We start from the raw sequence: 17,145 nt of genomic DNA, 5'->3' as shown, positions 1-17,145 counted from the left end.
AACGTAGCCCAGTTCATTGTCAACATTAAACTCTAGTAAGAAATCGCTATACCGTTGTGCTGCCTTAACGGCGATTTGGACTCATTTTAAGATAAATGATGACAGGAGTAAGGCACAGTGTAAGATCTGCACTGTTACAGTGTCGAGGGGCGGAAAGGAAAGCACTTCGTTTGACACAAGCAATTTGATTAAACATCTGAAGACGCACCATAGTGCTAAGCACACAAAGTTCACTGAATGCCAGTGGAGACCAAGCAACCAATCTTTACTGACGTCTTTCAAAAGAAAAAAACGCGCACGCACACAGACAGAGAGAGAGAGAGAGAAGGGGAGGAAGAGAGTTGTTGATCCTTTTGTAACTGAACTGTGCTCATGTTCTTATAATCATCCAGGATAGTTCTGTTCACTTTTTGTTAAGCAGACTGTGTTGTTAACTATGCAGCAAATTAAATTGCCATCTGTCTATATTTAAATTTTGTCTAATGTGATGATATTGACTCTTCCTTTTTTTTTTTTGGAAACCAGAAAGCTCTGTTTATTTTTGGCTTGGGATAGCCTTCTGTTAATGTTGTACTATAGGCTTGACATAACCTGCAGAGGATAAAGTAAAATCTTTCATTGAAACCAAATCTTGGAAGTATCGGTATCGGTACTCGGTATCGGCAAGTACACAAATAAAAATACTCGTACTCGTATCGGTTTGTAAAAAAGTGGTATCGGTGCATCCCTAGTTTAAAGCGAAAATGTTGTCTAATGATGAGTGTATTGCTAATGCAAATGTGTGGATGTCTAGTAGCAACAGTCAAGATGGGAATGTTATTTCAACTAATGCTGTCTCTAGAAACATCCATCAAAGTGTTACTGTGGAACAACTAAGTGTGTGTGATGATGTGCAAAATGCTAATTTAACTTATGTTTCCAGTAACGTACATCAAGGTGGCACTGTTGTAAATGTAGTTATGCACAATAATGGGCTCGATGTTGATCCAGTTGATATTCCCAGTCAAACCAGTTTGGTTGAAAAAATGTTTACACACAATAATGTGTCCAGCATTGTGCACTAAAGTGTTGAGGACAAGGTCAATCCCAATGACAGTGTATCCAATGTTACAAGCAACTGTTAAAGTCGAAAGAGTTACATGAGTAATGTGAGCACCACTTCCTCAGCAAGGATAAGGGCTGAGGCAGAGAGAGCTGCACTCATTGCTCGTGCTGCAGTCTTGAAGGAAAGACATGCCTTGGAAGAGCTGGAACAACAGCTGAGAAGAAGAAGGGAGCAGCTTGACATGGAAACTGATTTAGCTGTGACCACTGCAGGCCTCAGATGTGAAAAGTTCTTGTCGAGCACCCACAGATGGCATGAACTCCTATCTGGAAAAGGAAAAACAGAAACAGCAACCTGTCAGCCTTTTGAACCCTTCAGCAAAGGAATTCAATGCAGAACCCTGGAAATCCACACAACAAATCAACATCACCAACTAATCATTACTACCCAATGACCCACCACCACTGGATGTGAGGAGGAAGGAGAGCGAGAGATGGTGTAGACAGCCTCAAGCTGGTGGTATTAGTCCAATGAGCAGCAACAAACTAACATGTCAAGGAGACCAGCACTGTCAAACAACCCACCATTACTGGATGTGCAGAGAAAGAAAATTGCTTCAAGGCAGTGGTATGTTGGTAAACAGCCACTTGACCTTTCAAAAGAACTGCCATAATTTAACGATGCACCACCATGGGATATGCAGAAGCAGGAAGCAGAAAAGTGGCACGAAGCCATCCCAAGGCAGTGGTGTAACCCAAATAAACACTGGCAATAAAATCACAATAACAACAATCACAACAAATTGGACATCAGCCCTTACTGGCACCCTTGGAGGGAAATCAAAGAAAGTTCTCATATCAACCAATTGGTCAATATTCAATACTCTTTTCCATTATGCAGAGGCAAAATGATATAACTGCTGCTCTGGTGCGCCAACAACACACATCATCCCTACCACCCCGAGAAATTTGAATATTTGAAGGCGATCCTCTCCAGTATAGGGCATTCATCAGGGCCTTTGAGCAAGGAGTTGAAGGAAAAGCAGGAAAGGCAGACTGTCTATATTACTTGGAACAGTTTACAAGAGGACGACCACAGGAATTGGTGCGCAGCTGCCAGCACATGAACCCAGAACGAGGCTATTCCGTGGCAAAAGATCTCTTGCAGGAAGACTTTGGCAATCCATACAAAATTGCAGCCGCCTATATGGAGACATCCGATGATACTAAATCCCTTCAAACATACTGCTCATTCTTGCGGGGTTGCTGTAATGTAATGGAAGAGTTGCCATATGTCCAGGAACTTCATATGCCGGTGAATATGAGAACTATCCTTGCTAAGTTACCCTTTAAAATGAGGGACCAATGGAGGACCGAGGCACATGTAATAATGGAGACTTCTAACCAGAGAGCCCACTTCTATGATTTGGTCGTATTCATTGAAAGATAAGTGAAAATTCTTTTCCGACCCCGTTTGGTGATCTACAGAAACAATCATCTAATGCTGAAGTAGGAAAGAACTTCACCAAGTTTAACTCACAGCCCAGAGATAGATTCAAAGGAAATGTCGTTGCCACCACAGTAACATCTCTGGCTTTGCACGAGGGAGTTCCTGAAGCAACTGCAAACTCGTACAGGCCTTACGACATTGAATGTCTCTATTGTGCTCAAAGTCACGTGCACATCAGTCGTTATTGTGAGCAGCGCATGACTTGTAAGGCCTGTGGTCTAACTCACCCTACTATGCTTCATATGAGGGACGCACTACAACTCAACATCAAACAAGGGTACAACCCAACAATCCATCAACTTATGTAAAGACACTCCGTGGCCATACAGGGGCCGGTCAGGATCGATGCGCACTATCCATTGTACCTGTGAAAGTAAAATCAGCTAAAGGGAATCGGATCATAAGTACATATGCCTTCTTGGACGCTGGTAGCTCTGCTACTTTTTGCTCAGAACACCTAATACAGAAGTTGAACATTACAGGCAGAAGGACTAATTTCCTGTTGCGGACTTGGGCCAAGAAATGGTTGTTCCGGCTTATTCCCTCACTGGGTTAGAGATTACTGGTCTAACAGCAACGATTTCCACATCCTTCCAGAAGTTCTTACCCAGAAAGACTGTAGATGACATGGTCAATTCAGAAGAGTTGGTTAAATGGCCCCATCTGTCTAACCCCTTCAGACCTGAATTATGTTCCAAGGTTGTGAAAAATATAATAATGACTTTTTCCCATCCTTAATGCAACTAGAAATGTGACTCAATATACAGTACTGTGCAAAAGTTTTAGGCAGGTGTGAAAAAATGCTGTAAACAGTTGTTAAATATAACAACATCATAGATTTTTTATTGTTATTTTACAATTCAGCAGCAAAAAATGATTGAGAATCTCACAATTCTGTCACTTTAGCCTCATTTTCTGTGGGCATCTTTGAAGCAGTTTCTCTGTGACTCAAAGCAGAAGTGCACCTCGCACTTGTCACAGTAGACATGTGTTTTTCTGGAATAGCCTGGCAATTTGCACCTTGTTGCTTCTTTTTTTTCATCATAATTTGGCATGTGGTCCAGCATGTCGGTTTGCACTTCTGACTACAAGGTTTGCACTTCTGACTACATGTTTGTATTCATAATAAATAAATAAATAAATAAATAAATAAATAAATAACTAAGTATATATATATGACTATTTTTCAATATGACATTTCTTCCTCACTGACTTTCTACACTCACCAACTCTTGAAAATCAGCATCTCCAACTTCCTAATCGCTTCCCTCATCGAAGTCAACATCAGAGCTATTTCAATTGTCAAACAGTTCAAGGACTTCAAGGGCTGTATATCCTGCATATGGAATATTTTTAACTTATTATCAACTCATTCTCTTGTTCTGATGTACTATTTTTATAGTAATAAGGTCATTCATCAATACTGGAGAATTGAGTTCAATAACATGATTTCAAACCCACTGTCCATTCTAATGGACAGCAGTTTTTGAAAAACTCCTGTGTAAAAACTTGCACTGAAACATGTGATATTACAACTTAATTCATAAATTACATCTTTCAATATTATATCAAATCTATAAAATATTGGCAAGGATATCTACAAATGTAGAAAAAAAACTGTTGAAAATGATCATTACTCTGGTGTATGGAGTGAAGTCCTGCCATGCCTCTCTTCAGTGTGGTGGATTATTTTCCAATGACAACAAGCAGAGCTATGCTGCTGTTAGATTGGTTGTTAAACATCGAATTAAATGAGTTTGAGGTATCAGGTGGTGATAAATGTTACAAAAAGTTTTAAAAAACCAAGATGTAATGTGACGTCCATTGTAATGGACACAGGGTCTGAAGGGGCTAAGGTGCATATCCCTAGCATAAAAGGCAAATGTTGACCTGTTGATAGGGTTCCAATATCCAAGCAGCATTGGCACCTGGGAAGTTATAAACAGCTGTGGAAATGGCCCATATACCATCAGGACGTTGCTCGGATGGGCCATCAATGGTCCCTTGCCTAAACACGACGAACCTTTGGAGCGACCGCTTCCCTCTGCTACAGTGAACAGGATTTCTATTTGTAAATTGGGAAAATTGCTGACTGATCAGTACAACAATGATTTTGATGAAAACCTCACAGAAGAGAAGGAAATTTCAAGAGAAGACGACAGTTTCCTGGAAATAGCAGAGCAATCAGCCGTTCTCCAGAATGAGAGTTATTGCCTGAAATTGCCTTTCAAGAGGAAAGAGGTATTTCTACCCAAGAACTCTGTGATAGCTGAGCAAAGGATTCAGGGCTTAAAGAAAAGGTTTCTGAACAATCAAGACAATCTGAAGACCACAGGTCACCAAGTGCAACACAAGTCACAATTCCATGAGACAAAGTTACTAGGGGTGTGCAAAAAAATCGATTCACATTCGTATCGCGATTCAAGTGCTTCCGATTCAGAATCGATTCATAGAATTCCAAATTCCAAATATTTGTTTTATTTTTTGGCTTCGCAAACTGTGAAGTAGGCTAACGTTACGGTTTGAGTGACGGTGAGCGCGATACGGCGAAATGGTTGATAAAAAGCTTCTGAATATAAAGTTTACCTTTAAAAGTTGTGTTGTGCATAGAAGCGAGCTTCACTGTTGTCTGAAAATGTCAACAGGCAGCTGGCTGAAAGCACAGAAGTAGTAGGCTTACCTTTTATTGGTAAACTAACTGTTACGGTTCATTGTTTTTGAAATAAGAGGCCTGACTTCTATGTTCACAGCAAACTTGAAAAAAAGAAAATATTAAGCCATGGTTTAACTGCACTATAGGCTGAGTCTGAAATGTGCACTTTATAATTTTATTTTGTACTGCCCTGTTTGGCAATGTTGTTTTTCAATAAAATAAAACATTGCATAAAGCAAGCCAATCCACTTTCCCATGATTAATTAATTTGCGATTAATCGCGATTCATTTTGAGTTTACTATGACAAAAATGCGATTAATCGCGATTAAATATTTTAATCGTTTGACAGCACTAATATTTACATACTGTGAATCAATTTTTTTGAATCGAAAATCAATTTTGAATCGAATCGTGAGCCTAAAAATCGGTATCGAATCTGAATCGTGCACCCCTAAAAGTTACCTCGGGCAGTTGCATTTTTACAGTAGACGAGTTATCAGAAGCAGAAATGACAATCATGCGCTACTGCCCACCACTGAGATTCAGTGAGGAGATTGTGGCACTGTCCTCAAGCAAAGCAACAGTGAGTCGCCAGAGTTCCCTATACAGACTGGATCCAGTCCTGGATGATGGGCTCTTTAGAGTTGGAGGGAGATTGAGTAAGGGAGCAATGCCTGAGGAGGTTATACATCCACTCCAATCCTTAAAAAAATCAGAATAACTTTTCACTCATTCTTAAGTATGTTCATCAAAACTGGGTCATAGTGGACGCAGTCATACCCTATCTGCTGTAAGGAAGACGTTTTTGATTACTAATGCCAACAAAGCCGTATGGAAGGTCATCAGTGAATGTGGGTTCTGTAGGCACTGTAATGGAAGTGCTATAGAAGATATACAGAAGATTGCTGACTTTCAAAAGGTGAGAATCCTTCCTGACCTACCACCTTTTACCAATACAGGAGTGAATTACATCGGTCCTGTCTGAGTGAGGAGGGGACGATCAACCTGTAAGCATTAGAGAGCCATGTTTACCTGTATGGCAAGCAGAGCTGTCCACTTGGAGGTAGCTGTGTCTTTGAAACAAGATGCCTGCATTAATGCCCTGCGCCGTTTCATCAGCAGGAAAGGCCAAGTGGTACAACTAATATTGGACAATGGCACAAACTTAATTGGGGCAGAACGAGAACTGAGGGAGGGAGAGGGAGTTTCTGATTCAAACCACAACCAGATTCAAGGAGTACTTTCTCAGGTCGGAAAACCATTGGAGTTTCAAACCACCAGCAGGCTCGCATCATGGTGGTGTCTGGGAGTGGATGATCCGGCTAGAGAGAAGGGTCCTCAGCTCTGTTCTGCGCCAGCAAACACTAGATGACGATGATGCGCCAACCAGTAGAAAATGGAACCAGTAGAAAATAAGTTTTAGCAGGGGAGACAATGTAGTGGTGATGGATTATTCAGCCCCTCGTGGCTCCTGGCCATTGGGCAAAATTCTTAAGGTCTTACAGATAAAAAAGGGTCATGTACGTTCGGTAAGACTACAAACCAAATGTAATGCCATTGAAAGACCCGTAACAAAGCTGTGTTTTGTGCATGAAGTTTTAATTATGTCTGTTAAGTCCCATTAGGCTCATGTGCGGGCAAATCGCAATAAGCTTGTTTGTTTTATTCATTGAATTGTTATGTCTGCCTGCCATTAACAATTAGGGGCCGGTATGTAGCAGCGAAATGGGTTGCTACAGCTAAATATGTTTGTCACTCAATGTGCAATGTCCCTGTTGTACACTGGATGTTGCTGTTCATTGCACAGGTGTTTTTAGGGTAGGAAGCCTACTGTTGTGGTCAGGTGTTGGCCCCAGAAGGGCAAATGGTTTTGACTGCTATACCGCAAAGGTTTGAGTGAGTAACATGTCGTTGCTCTGCGTTTTAATGGACAACCGTATAATAAATGGAGAACTGTTTAACGAAAGCAAGCAACTTTATCTCGCTGACCGTAATCATCTTTAAACGGATCTAAGCGCGTCAACCAGGTTTTTCCTGGGGTACAACAACCCAGTAGCTCAGTAGTATACTGTGCTCCCACAACTATTGTAATAGTATTACAAGCCTCTTCATTACTGCAATACATAACACAAACAGCGGGTAAAATACGTTTTCTAACTTATTAGTGGATGTCTATCACTTTATTTGTGCGATATGCCAGAAGAACTAACTAGAAATGATAGATACCTGATGAAAATATTCACGGCAGCCGCAAAGAAATCAATCATGCGTAAATGGTTACAAACAGGCTTACCTACTTTGGTTAAATATTATTAAGGAGATCCATGAGATGGCGAGACTAACCTTTCAAATACGATTGAGAAATGACTTTTATTCCGGAAGATGGACAAAATGGAATCTGTATGTGTTTAGGTAGGGTTGTGATTGTTGCTTGACTTAATTTGCTTGATTTAATTTGCCATTTCATTTTCCTTTCTGCTGCTGTATATTATGTAAATACCTGCCTATGAATGCTGTTGCGCATGTCATAATAATATGAATGTTTCACAGAACATTTTAATGAAATCTAGGCCTAAGTAATAAAAAAATAAAAGCCCAACATCAAGATTTAAATATGCAACATCGCAATTACTCAAAAGCAGGCCTGATTGAACCTACACTGTCAGAGGTATTACTATATGCTTTTGGGCATCGTCAGGCTTATGCCAAGTATTTGCTTAATCATTTCAAGGATGAGGCCTTGGCCATGTCTGGCACACATTTTTGTAGCGGTCTTAAATTGCAGATGGCGCATCGACCCCTGAGTTTGCAATATATGAGTCGCAACAAGAGAAAGGTCACTCCATTTGGCCTGTGAGCTGTTAAGCTTCGATGCGCTCATCTTGTTACTGGGAAATAGAGCCACACCGCAGGTCAAAGATTTCTACAGCATGATGCCTCTCCATGTCATTTTGGAATAGGTTTGGGACTCAGAGGTTAATGCGGGGGGAAAAAAGCTCTGCTTGGACAACTTCATGATGTTCATGCCCAATATGGGTTCAAAATCAGGTGACAGAGCACAGTACAGCATATCCAGGCACAACTTGAAAAAAGGCATCAATTAGGCCAAAGCCATGTACAGGGAGAAGATTGAGGGCCACTTCACCAACAGAGACCCAACACAAGTGTGGCAAGGCATACAACAGATCACCAACTACAGGGTAAGCCACGACCCACCCACAAACACCAATGCCTCATAGGCAGAGGAGCTGAACCATTGCTTGGAGACATCTGGGCTAGATAATGGAGCTGCTCCACCACCTGCTGGCACAGAGCACACTGCCATGGTAACAGCAGAGGAGGTAAGACTCATCCTCAGGTCTGTGAACACAAGGAAGACAAAGGGACCAGATGCCATTCCAGGAAGAGTGCTCAAAGAATGCGCATACCAGCTTGCAGATGTCTTTACGGACATTTTAATATGTCTCTAGCCAAAGCTGCCGTACCAACCTGTTTTAAAACAGCAATAATTATTCCATTATCCAGTGTCCAAGCAATGTGGCATTTTGAAGGATGAGACTCACCCTGCAAACCATCTCTTCACCTTGCTCCCCTCTGACAGGCGCTACCGGGCCACTACAGCCCTCACCTCCAGACTGCAGAACAGTTTCATCACCAGGGCCATCACAGAACTAAATAACCAATCAACCCTTCTACCCTCCACCCAGCACAACTGCACTTTCACTTTGTACCATGTATGCCTTGATGATCTCCCTATTTATGTTCTTAATATATTTATGTGTGAGTGTGTGGGGTTGCAGGCATGCTTTGATGTGCTTTAGTGTGGTTGAAGGGTGTATCTGGATGTAAGCATTGTTCTTTTGAGTGGTTGCACAAGCAAATTTAGTTGTGTATCTAATGCACTATGACAAATAAAGTCTATTCTATTCTATTCTAAAATGGAAACCTCTAGAGGGGGACTCAAAGCCCAGGTCCAAACTAAATGGAGGGGTCCAAATTTAGACTTTGAACTATAAAGACCCCTGCTCTGTTGTTTCTTATCGCAATGCAAAATATCCTCAAGTACTTACCCCCGGAACAATGTCTTAAGGCCTCATTGTATTCTTTTGATGTTAAGTTAATCCATTTACAATCATTAGTTACCAGATATTTAAATGTTTTTCATGTAAAAAAGGTTAAAAAAAAAAAGTTGTCATTTTTTTAGACACAACCCCTCTTTCTTTTTCTCTCTCTAACCACACATGAAGATGAGGTGCCCATTTTAAGCAACTTGTGTTTGTCTCACAGCCTCTGACTTTTAAAGAGGCTACTGATTAGGGCTGAACGATAAATTGCATTTTGGATATAATCGCAATATGATAAGAAACAAGATGGCTGCTGCTGAATTTCTCCTGCACAGTCCCGTGGGAATCCTATGCAATCCTTTAGAGAACAAAGTCATTTTGGCAAGACTAAAGCACTGTTGATATTATGGTGTTTTTTTGTTTCCATTTATCTGGATATTCTTGATAATTTGGAACAAGTTTATTGCTTGAGACCTGGGACCTCATGGAACTTTGGCAAGAGAGCATCTACTAAGTCTACCCAGAAGAATTCTTTGTATTTTGAAACTTTTTTGGAAAAGATGACGGTTAAGCAACTAGGACAGGAATTGGAAGAAATCAAGAAGCAACTCAACGCTATGACTAAAAACATTGACAAAGTGTTGACTCAACAAACTACCCTTTTGGGCCTAGTGAATGAGATATCGGCGCTGAAAACTTCAATCAATGATCGAAACAAGAAGATGGATGAGAAAATTGAACTGTTGGAACAAAGGATTGATGACTTGGAGCAGTACTCCCGTGCTGATGATCTCATCATCAATGGCATGGCTACTACCCATCGCAGCTATGCCAGGGTGGCAGCCACAGCTAGTGAACATCTTGGGGAGGAAGCACCTCTTGAGGAGCAGCGCACTCTACAGCAACAAGTGATCCAATTCATGAACAGTAAGAGAGTCAGCAAATTACAGCTTGTCATGTTTTCCCTCGTAAGGAAAGAGCACATCCACCTACCATTGTTGTCCAGTTTGCCAATCGAAAGCACAAGGTTGAAATGTTCAGACAGTCCAAAAAGCTTAAGGATACTGGCGTGAATATAAATGAGCACCTGACAAAGAAAAATGCTGAAATAGCCAGAAACTGCCGTATTCTAAGTAAGCAGGGAAAAATACAATCAACATGGACAAGAAATGGAAAAGTGTTTGTGAGACTAAATGGTACACCTGAGCGGGCTAAGGTGGTTGTGATAAGACATCTGAAAGAACTGGATGAATATAAGTGATGGAAAATGTTTGAGCGTCTGCAACTCTTCTTTGTTTTGTTGTGTGTTTTTCTAAATGACAAGTATGGACTCTCATATTTTGGAAGGTGTGAGTGACCTTACAGAGAACGTCAACTCCTTAGGTTAAAAAATGCAATGAGCAGCTATGTTTTTCCAGCTTGTCTGAACATAAACGATTTAGTTTTGAAAACAGTATTGATCCTGAAGAAAATCTTTATGATGATTGTCATGCTAATTCTGATTATTATACGGAGAATCTGACCAATGTTAAATTGGAAGGTTTTTCTATCACACACTTTAACAGCAGAAGTCTCTACGCCAATTTTGCAGGAATCAAAGACTATTTAGAGTCATTAAAACACAAATTTCAAGCCATAGCCATAAGTGAAACATGGATAACAAAGGAAAAGGGCGCTAACTTTGTGTTAGAAGGATATGATTTTTTCAGTGTCAACAGGATTAATAAAATGGGTGGTGGTGTAGCACTGTATGTACAGAAAGACTTCCAATGTAAGGTTATTGATACCACCGTTGCTAATGAAGTCATGGAGAGTTTGACAATTGAAATACAAACCAAAGCAATGTGTAAGAGTATAGTCCTGAGTTGTATATATAGAGCGCCTGGCTCTTTTCTGGAAGAGTTTTTGAATACCACAGCTGATCTCTTTGGAAAGATATGTGATAAAAAATCTTATTTAGTTTGCGGAGACTTCAATATCGACTTGATGAAATGTAATGATCTTAAAGCGACAAACGATTTTTGTAATGCAATGTTTAGCTTTGGATTAAGGCCACTCATATATAAGCCTTCTAGGATAACCAAGGATAGTGCCACACTAATTGACAATATTTTTACTAATGTGTATGGTCCAGCAACAAGTGGGTTATTCTTAAGTGACATTACGGATCATTTTCCAGTATTTGGAATTTTGCATAGTTTAAAAGATAAATCTTCAGTTGGAATAAGTGAGCCTGCTCACAAATTAATGAGAATAAGGACTCCTGAAAGAATTGAGGCTTTAAAAGGTAGATCTTGCAGACTGTACTTGGGATGAAGTGTATGTTGAGGATGTGAATCTGGCTTATGATTTTTGTTTACATTTACAGAGCTGTATAACAAGCATTGCCCTATTATGAATTGCCAGGTAAAGGAAAAAAATAAGGGAAAACCATGGATGACTAAGAGCTTGCATAAGGCATGTAAAAAGAAAAATGCATTATACAAGAAATATTTACTAATGAGAACCAGCGAAAGTGAAAAAAAGTATAAGCAGTATAAGAATATATTGACTTCTATTATGAGAAGACAGAGGAAGGAGCACTATAATAAACTATAAGAGGATAGTAAAAACAATATTCAAAAGACTTGGAAAGTTATCAATCATATTATTCGGAATAAACATAATAGAATAGAATTCCCAAGTTATTTCCTAAATAGCTCTGGTGACACAGTGGATAGTCTACAAAACATTGCTGAAGAGATTAACAATTATTTTGTGGGTGTTGGTAGTAATTTGGCCAGAAATTTCAACATGTGACAACAAATCAAATATGTTTGATAATCTCATTAAGGATACTCAAAATTCTATCTTCCTCTGTGGGATCAATGAAAGTGATATATTTGAAATTGTTAGAAAACTCAAAAACAAAACATCAACTGATATAAACTCTATTGATATGGCTATAATTAAAGAAGTCTTAGATCTTATTGTAAAACCTCTGACCTATATTTGCAATCTGTCCATTCAAAAAGGTATTTTTCCAAATAAGATGAAAACAGCAAAGATAACACCAATATTTAAAAATGGAGAAAAACATTGCATTGACAACTACAGACCAGTGTCCCTTCTTCCTCAATTTTCAAAAATACTAGAGAAACTATTTGCTAAACAATTGGACTTTTTCTGTGACAAATATGAATTGCTCAGTGAGCACCAGTATGGGTTTAGGGGAAACAGAACGACTACACATGCAGTTATGGAGATGGTAGAAGAAATAACAAGGGCAATTGAAAATGATGAGTATTCTGTAGGAATTTATATTGATTTGCAGAAGGCGTTCGATACTATCGATCACAGCATATTATTGAGAAAAATGGAGAAGTATGGATTAAGAGGGGTAGCTTATTCTTGGCTGAGGAGTTACTTGGAAAATAGAGAGCAATGTGTGGAAATCAATAACACTGTTTCACAATTTAGGAAAGTCATCTGTGGTGTACCCCAGCGATCTGTAATTGGACCGAAGCTTTTTTTGCTATATAAATTATATTTGTGATGTTACAGATTAGTTGAATTTCATTATCTTTGCAGATGATACAAACATGTAGTGTTCGGGTAATAATTTACAGCAACTCTTGTCTTCTATTGAAAGAGATTTAGAAATACTCCAAACCTGGTTTGATGTTAATAGATTGTCACTCAATATATAAAAAAAACAAATTCATGGTCTTTGGAAATCGGAAAGAAATAGGTAAGGACATTAAATAAAAAATAAGTGATGCTGAAATTGAACGAGTGACCGAGATAACATTTCTAGGAGTGGTCATTGACCATAAATTAACATGGAAACCAGATGTTTATTAGTAATTTTGTACAAATCAAGAAGCCTGTTAAACTATAAGGCCTTACATATTATTTACTGTTCACTTATACTTCCCTACATATCATATTGTGTGGAAGTCTGGGGATTGACATACAAAACAACTGTGAATGAAATAATTATTTTACAAAAACAAGCTATAGGCCTAAGGATAATAAATAAGGTTGATTATTATGCACACACTAACCCATTGTTTATGAAATCATTTGTTATGAAATTTAATGATCTGGTATATTATAAAATAATGCAAATAATGTATCGAGCTAACTCAAACCAACTCCCAGTCAGCATACAAAGGTTTTTCTCATTTCAAGAGACAAAATATAATCTCAGAGATGTCTGTAAATTTACTGTACCAAATGCCAAAAACAAAATTAAAAGGAGATGTATATCTGTTGTTGGAATTTCATTATGGAATGATGCTAACATAATCTTAAGAAAGTGTAGGACATTTTTTGTTTTCAAAGGGATGGTAGCTAAAGCCATTTTTAAGGGCTACAAGTGTCCGTAATGTATGCAGGATTTTGTGCTGTTTATTTGGGATCTTGCTTCATTGCTCTTCTTGTGATTAACTTTTTGGAGGCACTTCTTTTGTTTGTTTTTTATTTCCATTACATGTATTTTTAAATGCATATGTTGATTGGTAGCTTAAATTGGTCAAACAGGACAGGCTTAAATACAAGCATTATGCTTCAGCTTGTGCCTTTTCAGCCACTTTGAATTTAGGCTATTATTATTATTTGTGTTGAACTTGTTTGTTGTTACTGTGTGTGACTGAATAAAAACATATATCATATATCATATCATATATCATAAAAAGTGCTTTTCTAACCGCAATGTGCGCGAAAACAACATGGTCTAAAAAAAAAATGTTAAGATGGTTAATTTTGCACACAGTATTTAAAACGTGCATACCTTGTGTTTATACTTACAATGACTTTGTTCAAATGTCTTAAATGCACAATGTATCTTATATTGTGTTGGTCATATTTAAATCATTCATTCATCTATTTCAGTGGTTCTCAAAATGAGGAAAAACTTGCAAGTGGGGCATGTGGCTATTGACATCTCACTCCCAAAATGCAAGGGACCTCACAAGTGGGACAAAATAAAAGGGAGATGGATAACAACAAATCACACAGACACCTTTGCCTTCAGCTTAGCCAATGAAAGCTGAAAGTTATCATTTGAAACCTCAACGAACTGTAGCAGACATCCACAGGTAGGCCTACACAAGACAGTCCAGACATCTAAAACATAGGCTACCACTATTGATAGTTTCGTAATTTGATTAGTTTTCTATTGTACAACAGCCTTTTTCCGAATTCCGAACTCCTCACTTTGGTATAAAAACAAAACCATAGCCTTACAACGCTGCTTCGGGCGGTTCACTATAAACAGCCTTGTTAAAGGCTATTTTTCATCTCCTCTCCTTCATGCCTTGAAATCTCCACTGCAGTAGCCTAGCCTACATCTTAAGAGCTTTAGAACGGCCAAAGATGATTGAGTTGAAAGCAAAATTCTTCACTAGATGCAACCACAGAGGCCTGGTTTAGAAATACAATTATTGAGACTGGGACCAAAACTAATGAAACTGTAGCATAAAATTAGCATATTGATATATATTTTTTTACAGTTACTCATTGATTGCAGTGCAAAAAACACTCAAAATGTTTTTTTTTTACGCTTAGACAAAAATAAATTCATAGCAGTCATGTCAGAAAGAGTTAACACTTACCAAACTCCGGAGACCCAGTGTAAAGTTTCTCAGACAAGAAGCGGTGATCTCGAAAACTTTGAACTGTGTTGCCCATAGCAATCACGGAAACCATCACCAACCAACTGCGCAGCACATTCAGAAGCCGACCCATTTATTGTACCGTTTATGAGTACACACCTGCAGATCAGAAAGGAGGGCAATGCGTTAATCATCAGATGTTGGTCTATGTTTACAAAGCTTTAATCATGCGACGTTGGTCTATGTTAACAATGCTTTAATCATGCGATGTTGGTCTATGTTTACAATGCTTTAACCATGTAATATTGGTCTATGTTTACAATGCTTCAATCATGCGACGTTGGTCTATGTTAAGACCAATTTAATAATTAAATAGGAGTGAATAATAGTAGTAGGCCACCTCATAAAAAACAGGCAAAAGACTGGATTCCCATTATCTCTGTTTAGCTTGATGTAACAGTTTGTTAAATGCAACAGTCACCGAACAAAGCACTAAATCCTAGTGACTAAAGATTGGAGAAATGGTTATTTTTATTATGCTCACCTAAACTATTTGTTCCGATTTGTTTACCAACTCATTCAGTGACACCTGAATTGTTTGCATAAAACAGATCTGAAATGCCTGTGAAATGCCAAAAATGTGCCTGTTATTAAGGCTAAATAGTATAAAACCGTAAGGTAACCATCACCATTAAGCCATGAGAGAAAAATTATATTTGGTAATCTGTAGCCTGATAGACAATAGATGGGGTATCTCAGTCACCAGAGAGCCCCTATAAATCCCATAAATTATGACCAAGAGTTAGCCTATCTAGCTCTCTTGTGCACCGACTGACCAACTGGTTCTTTGGCTCTGGCGTGTCTTAACTCCCAATCCCACTCCTGAATCAGACTTGCAGACTCCACTCAGATTGCTCGAAGAGGGCTCTGCGTGTCTGCACAGACGGCCATAAATTAGGCTTTACTATGCAATTGCGGAAGTCATGCTAATTTTAAAGTTATAATGAGCTACTCTGATTCGTTAATAAATATGCACAGCGTCTTGCGTTGACCTTTTATGATAGTAAAGTTAACGTTATGTCACTACAGTAACGTGGTTAGGTTACATACAGTGCCAAAACAAGCTATGAAAAAATTAGTCTTTGCTGTTGGTCTTTCACTCAAAATATTCACAACAATCTAACCTTTTCATTGAAGTAAAATGATTGAAAGTTTATAATTTTACATTTACATTAAATAAAATATTTTTCTCCAAAACATGGGCGCCACAATTATTGCCACCCCTAGAAAATCTTATAAATTCAATCTAACTGAAGCATATTACTAACTCTCCAGTGGTCAACCAATACTTCTTGTTTCACAGGGGTATACATATGAGGTTAGCCTGGATACCAGCCTGAACTCCGCCCACAACATTTTTGGTCTGGGAGATTCAGTCTAGAATTGAGCTAGTTGGGAGAGATTAAACGTCTCAGAAAAGTGATCTGAACAATCAAATTGTAAGGGTGGGCTTTATACATTGATGGACAGATGACCAACCAACGCTTGAGTTGATTAGATAGATAGAATATACATCGAACAAAGATGGCGCCGTCTCTGGAGCTTAGTGGGACATATTTTATATGAGTTAAGCTATCTACACGACTTTTTTTATGTCTACATTGACTCGGTTAGTTGTGTATGTGCAACACGAATGTTGCCGAAGATTGTAGGTCTTAACTGAAGCACTCTAGACCATTATTGATAGGTTATGTTAGCGCGTAGACAAAAAAAACATTGAAACAAATGGTAGCTTCTAGCCTTGAGTGCTAATTAAGTAACGTGAGCAGGCATATCTCAACAGATATTGACAGCGCATTCATTTTGAAAGAGGAACAGAGAAACGCGTTCAAGGCATTTGTCGATTGAAAAGATGTTTTTGCCGTCCTTCCTACGGGATCAGGTAAAAGTTTAATCTATCAGATGGTAATACTACGTTGCTCTGATTGGTTCTAGGTATCCAATTCAGCGAAGAGGAATTTTCTTTCCTAGTTCGTGGAAACACACCCCATAATCACAGCCCAATGGTTCAGTTTCAGACTCATATTCTGACTAGAATTATGAGTATGGCATCGTCAGGCTAATATGAGGTGCCAAAGGCCAAATACCCTTGGTCATTCATCAGGATGGGAAAGAAAAAAAGAACACGTGCCGAAGTGTGACAAAAAGTTGTTGAGTTGCAGAAATCCGGAAAGGATATAAGAAAATATCTAAACAGTTGAAAATCCCCATTTCCA

At 38.8% G+C, this 17,145-nt stretch overlaps 1 protein-coding gene across 1 annotated transcript in view; it reads right to left on the bottom strand.

Annotated features, from left to right (window-relative positions):
* The window catches only part of erg28 (ergosterol biosynthesis 28 homolog), a gene marked incomplete at both ends in the record, with an annotated part of 43,142 nt that extends 28,140 nt beyond the window's left edge, over positions 1-15,002 (bottom strand). Inside the window, one exon of the mRNA XM_080850809.1 lies at positions 14,870-15,002. Within this exon, the coding sequence (XP_080706935.1) occupies positions 14,870-15,002 (133 nt within the window). The remainder of the gene's footprint in view (positions 1-14,869) is intronic.
* Between the last annotated feature and the right edge of the window lie 2,143 nt (positions 15,003-17,145).

This window comes from Sprattus sprattus (assembly GCF_963457725.1).
Source record: "Sprattus sprattus genome assembly, chromosome: 13".
NCBI lineage: Eukaryota > Metazoa > Chordata > Actinopteri > Clupeiformes > Clupeidae > Sprattus > Sprattus sprattus.
This window is presented reverse-complemented; position numbering and strand designations above follow the sequence as displayed.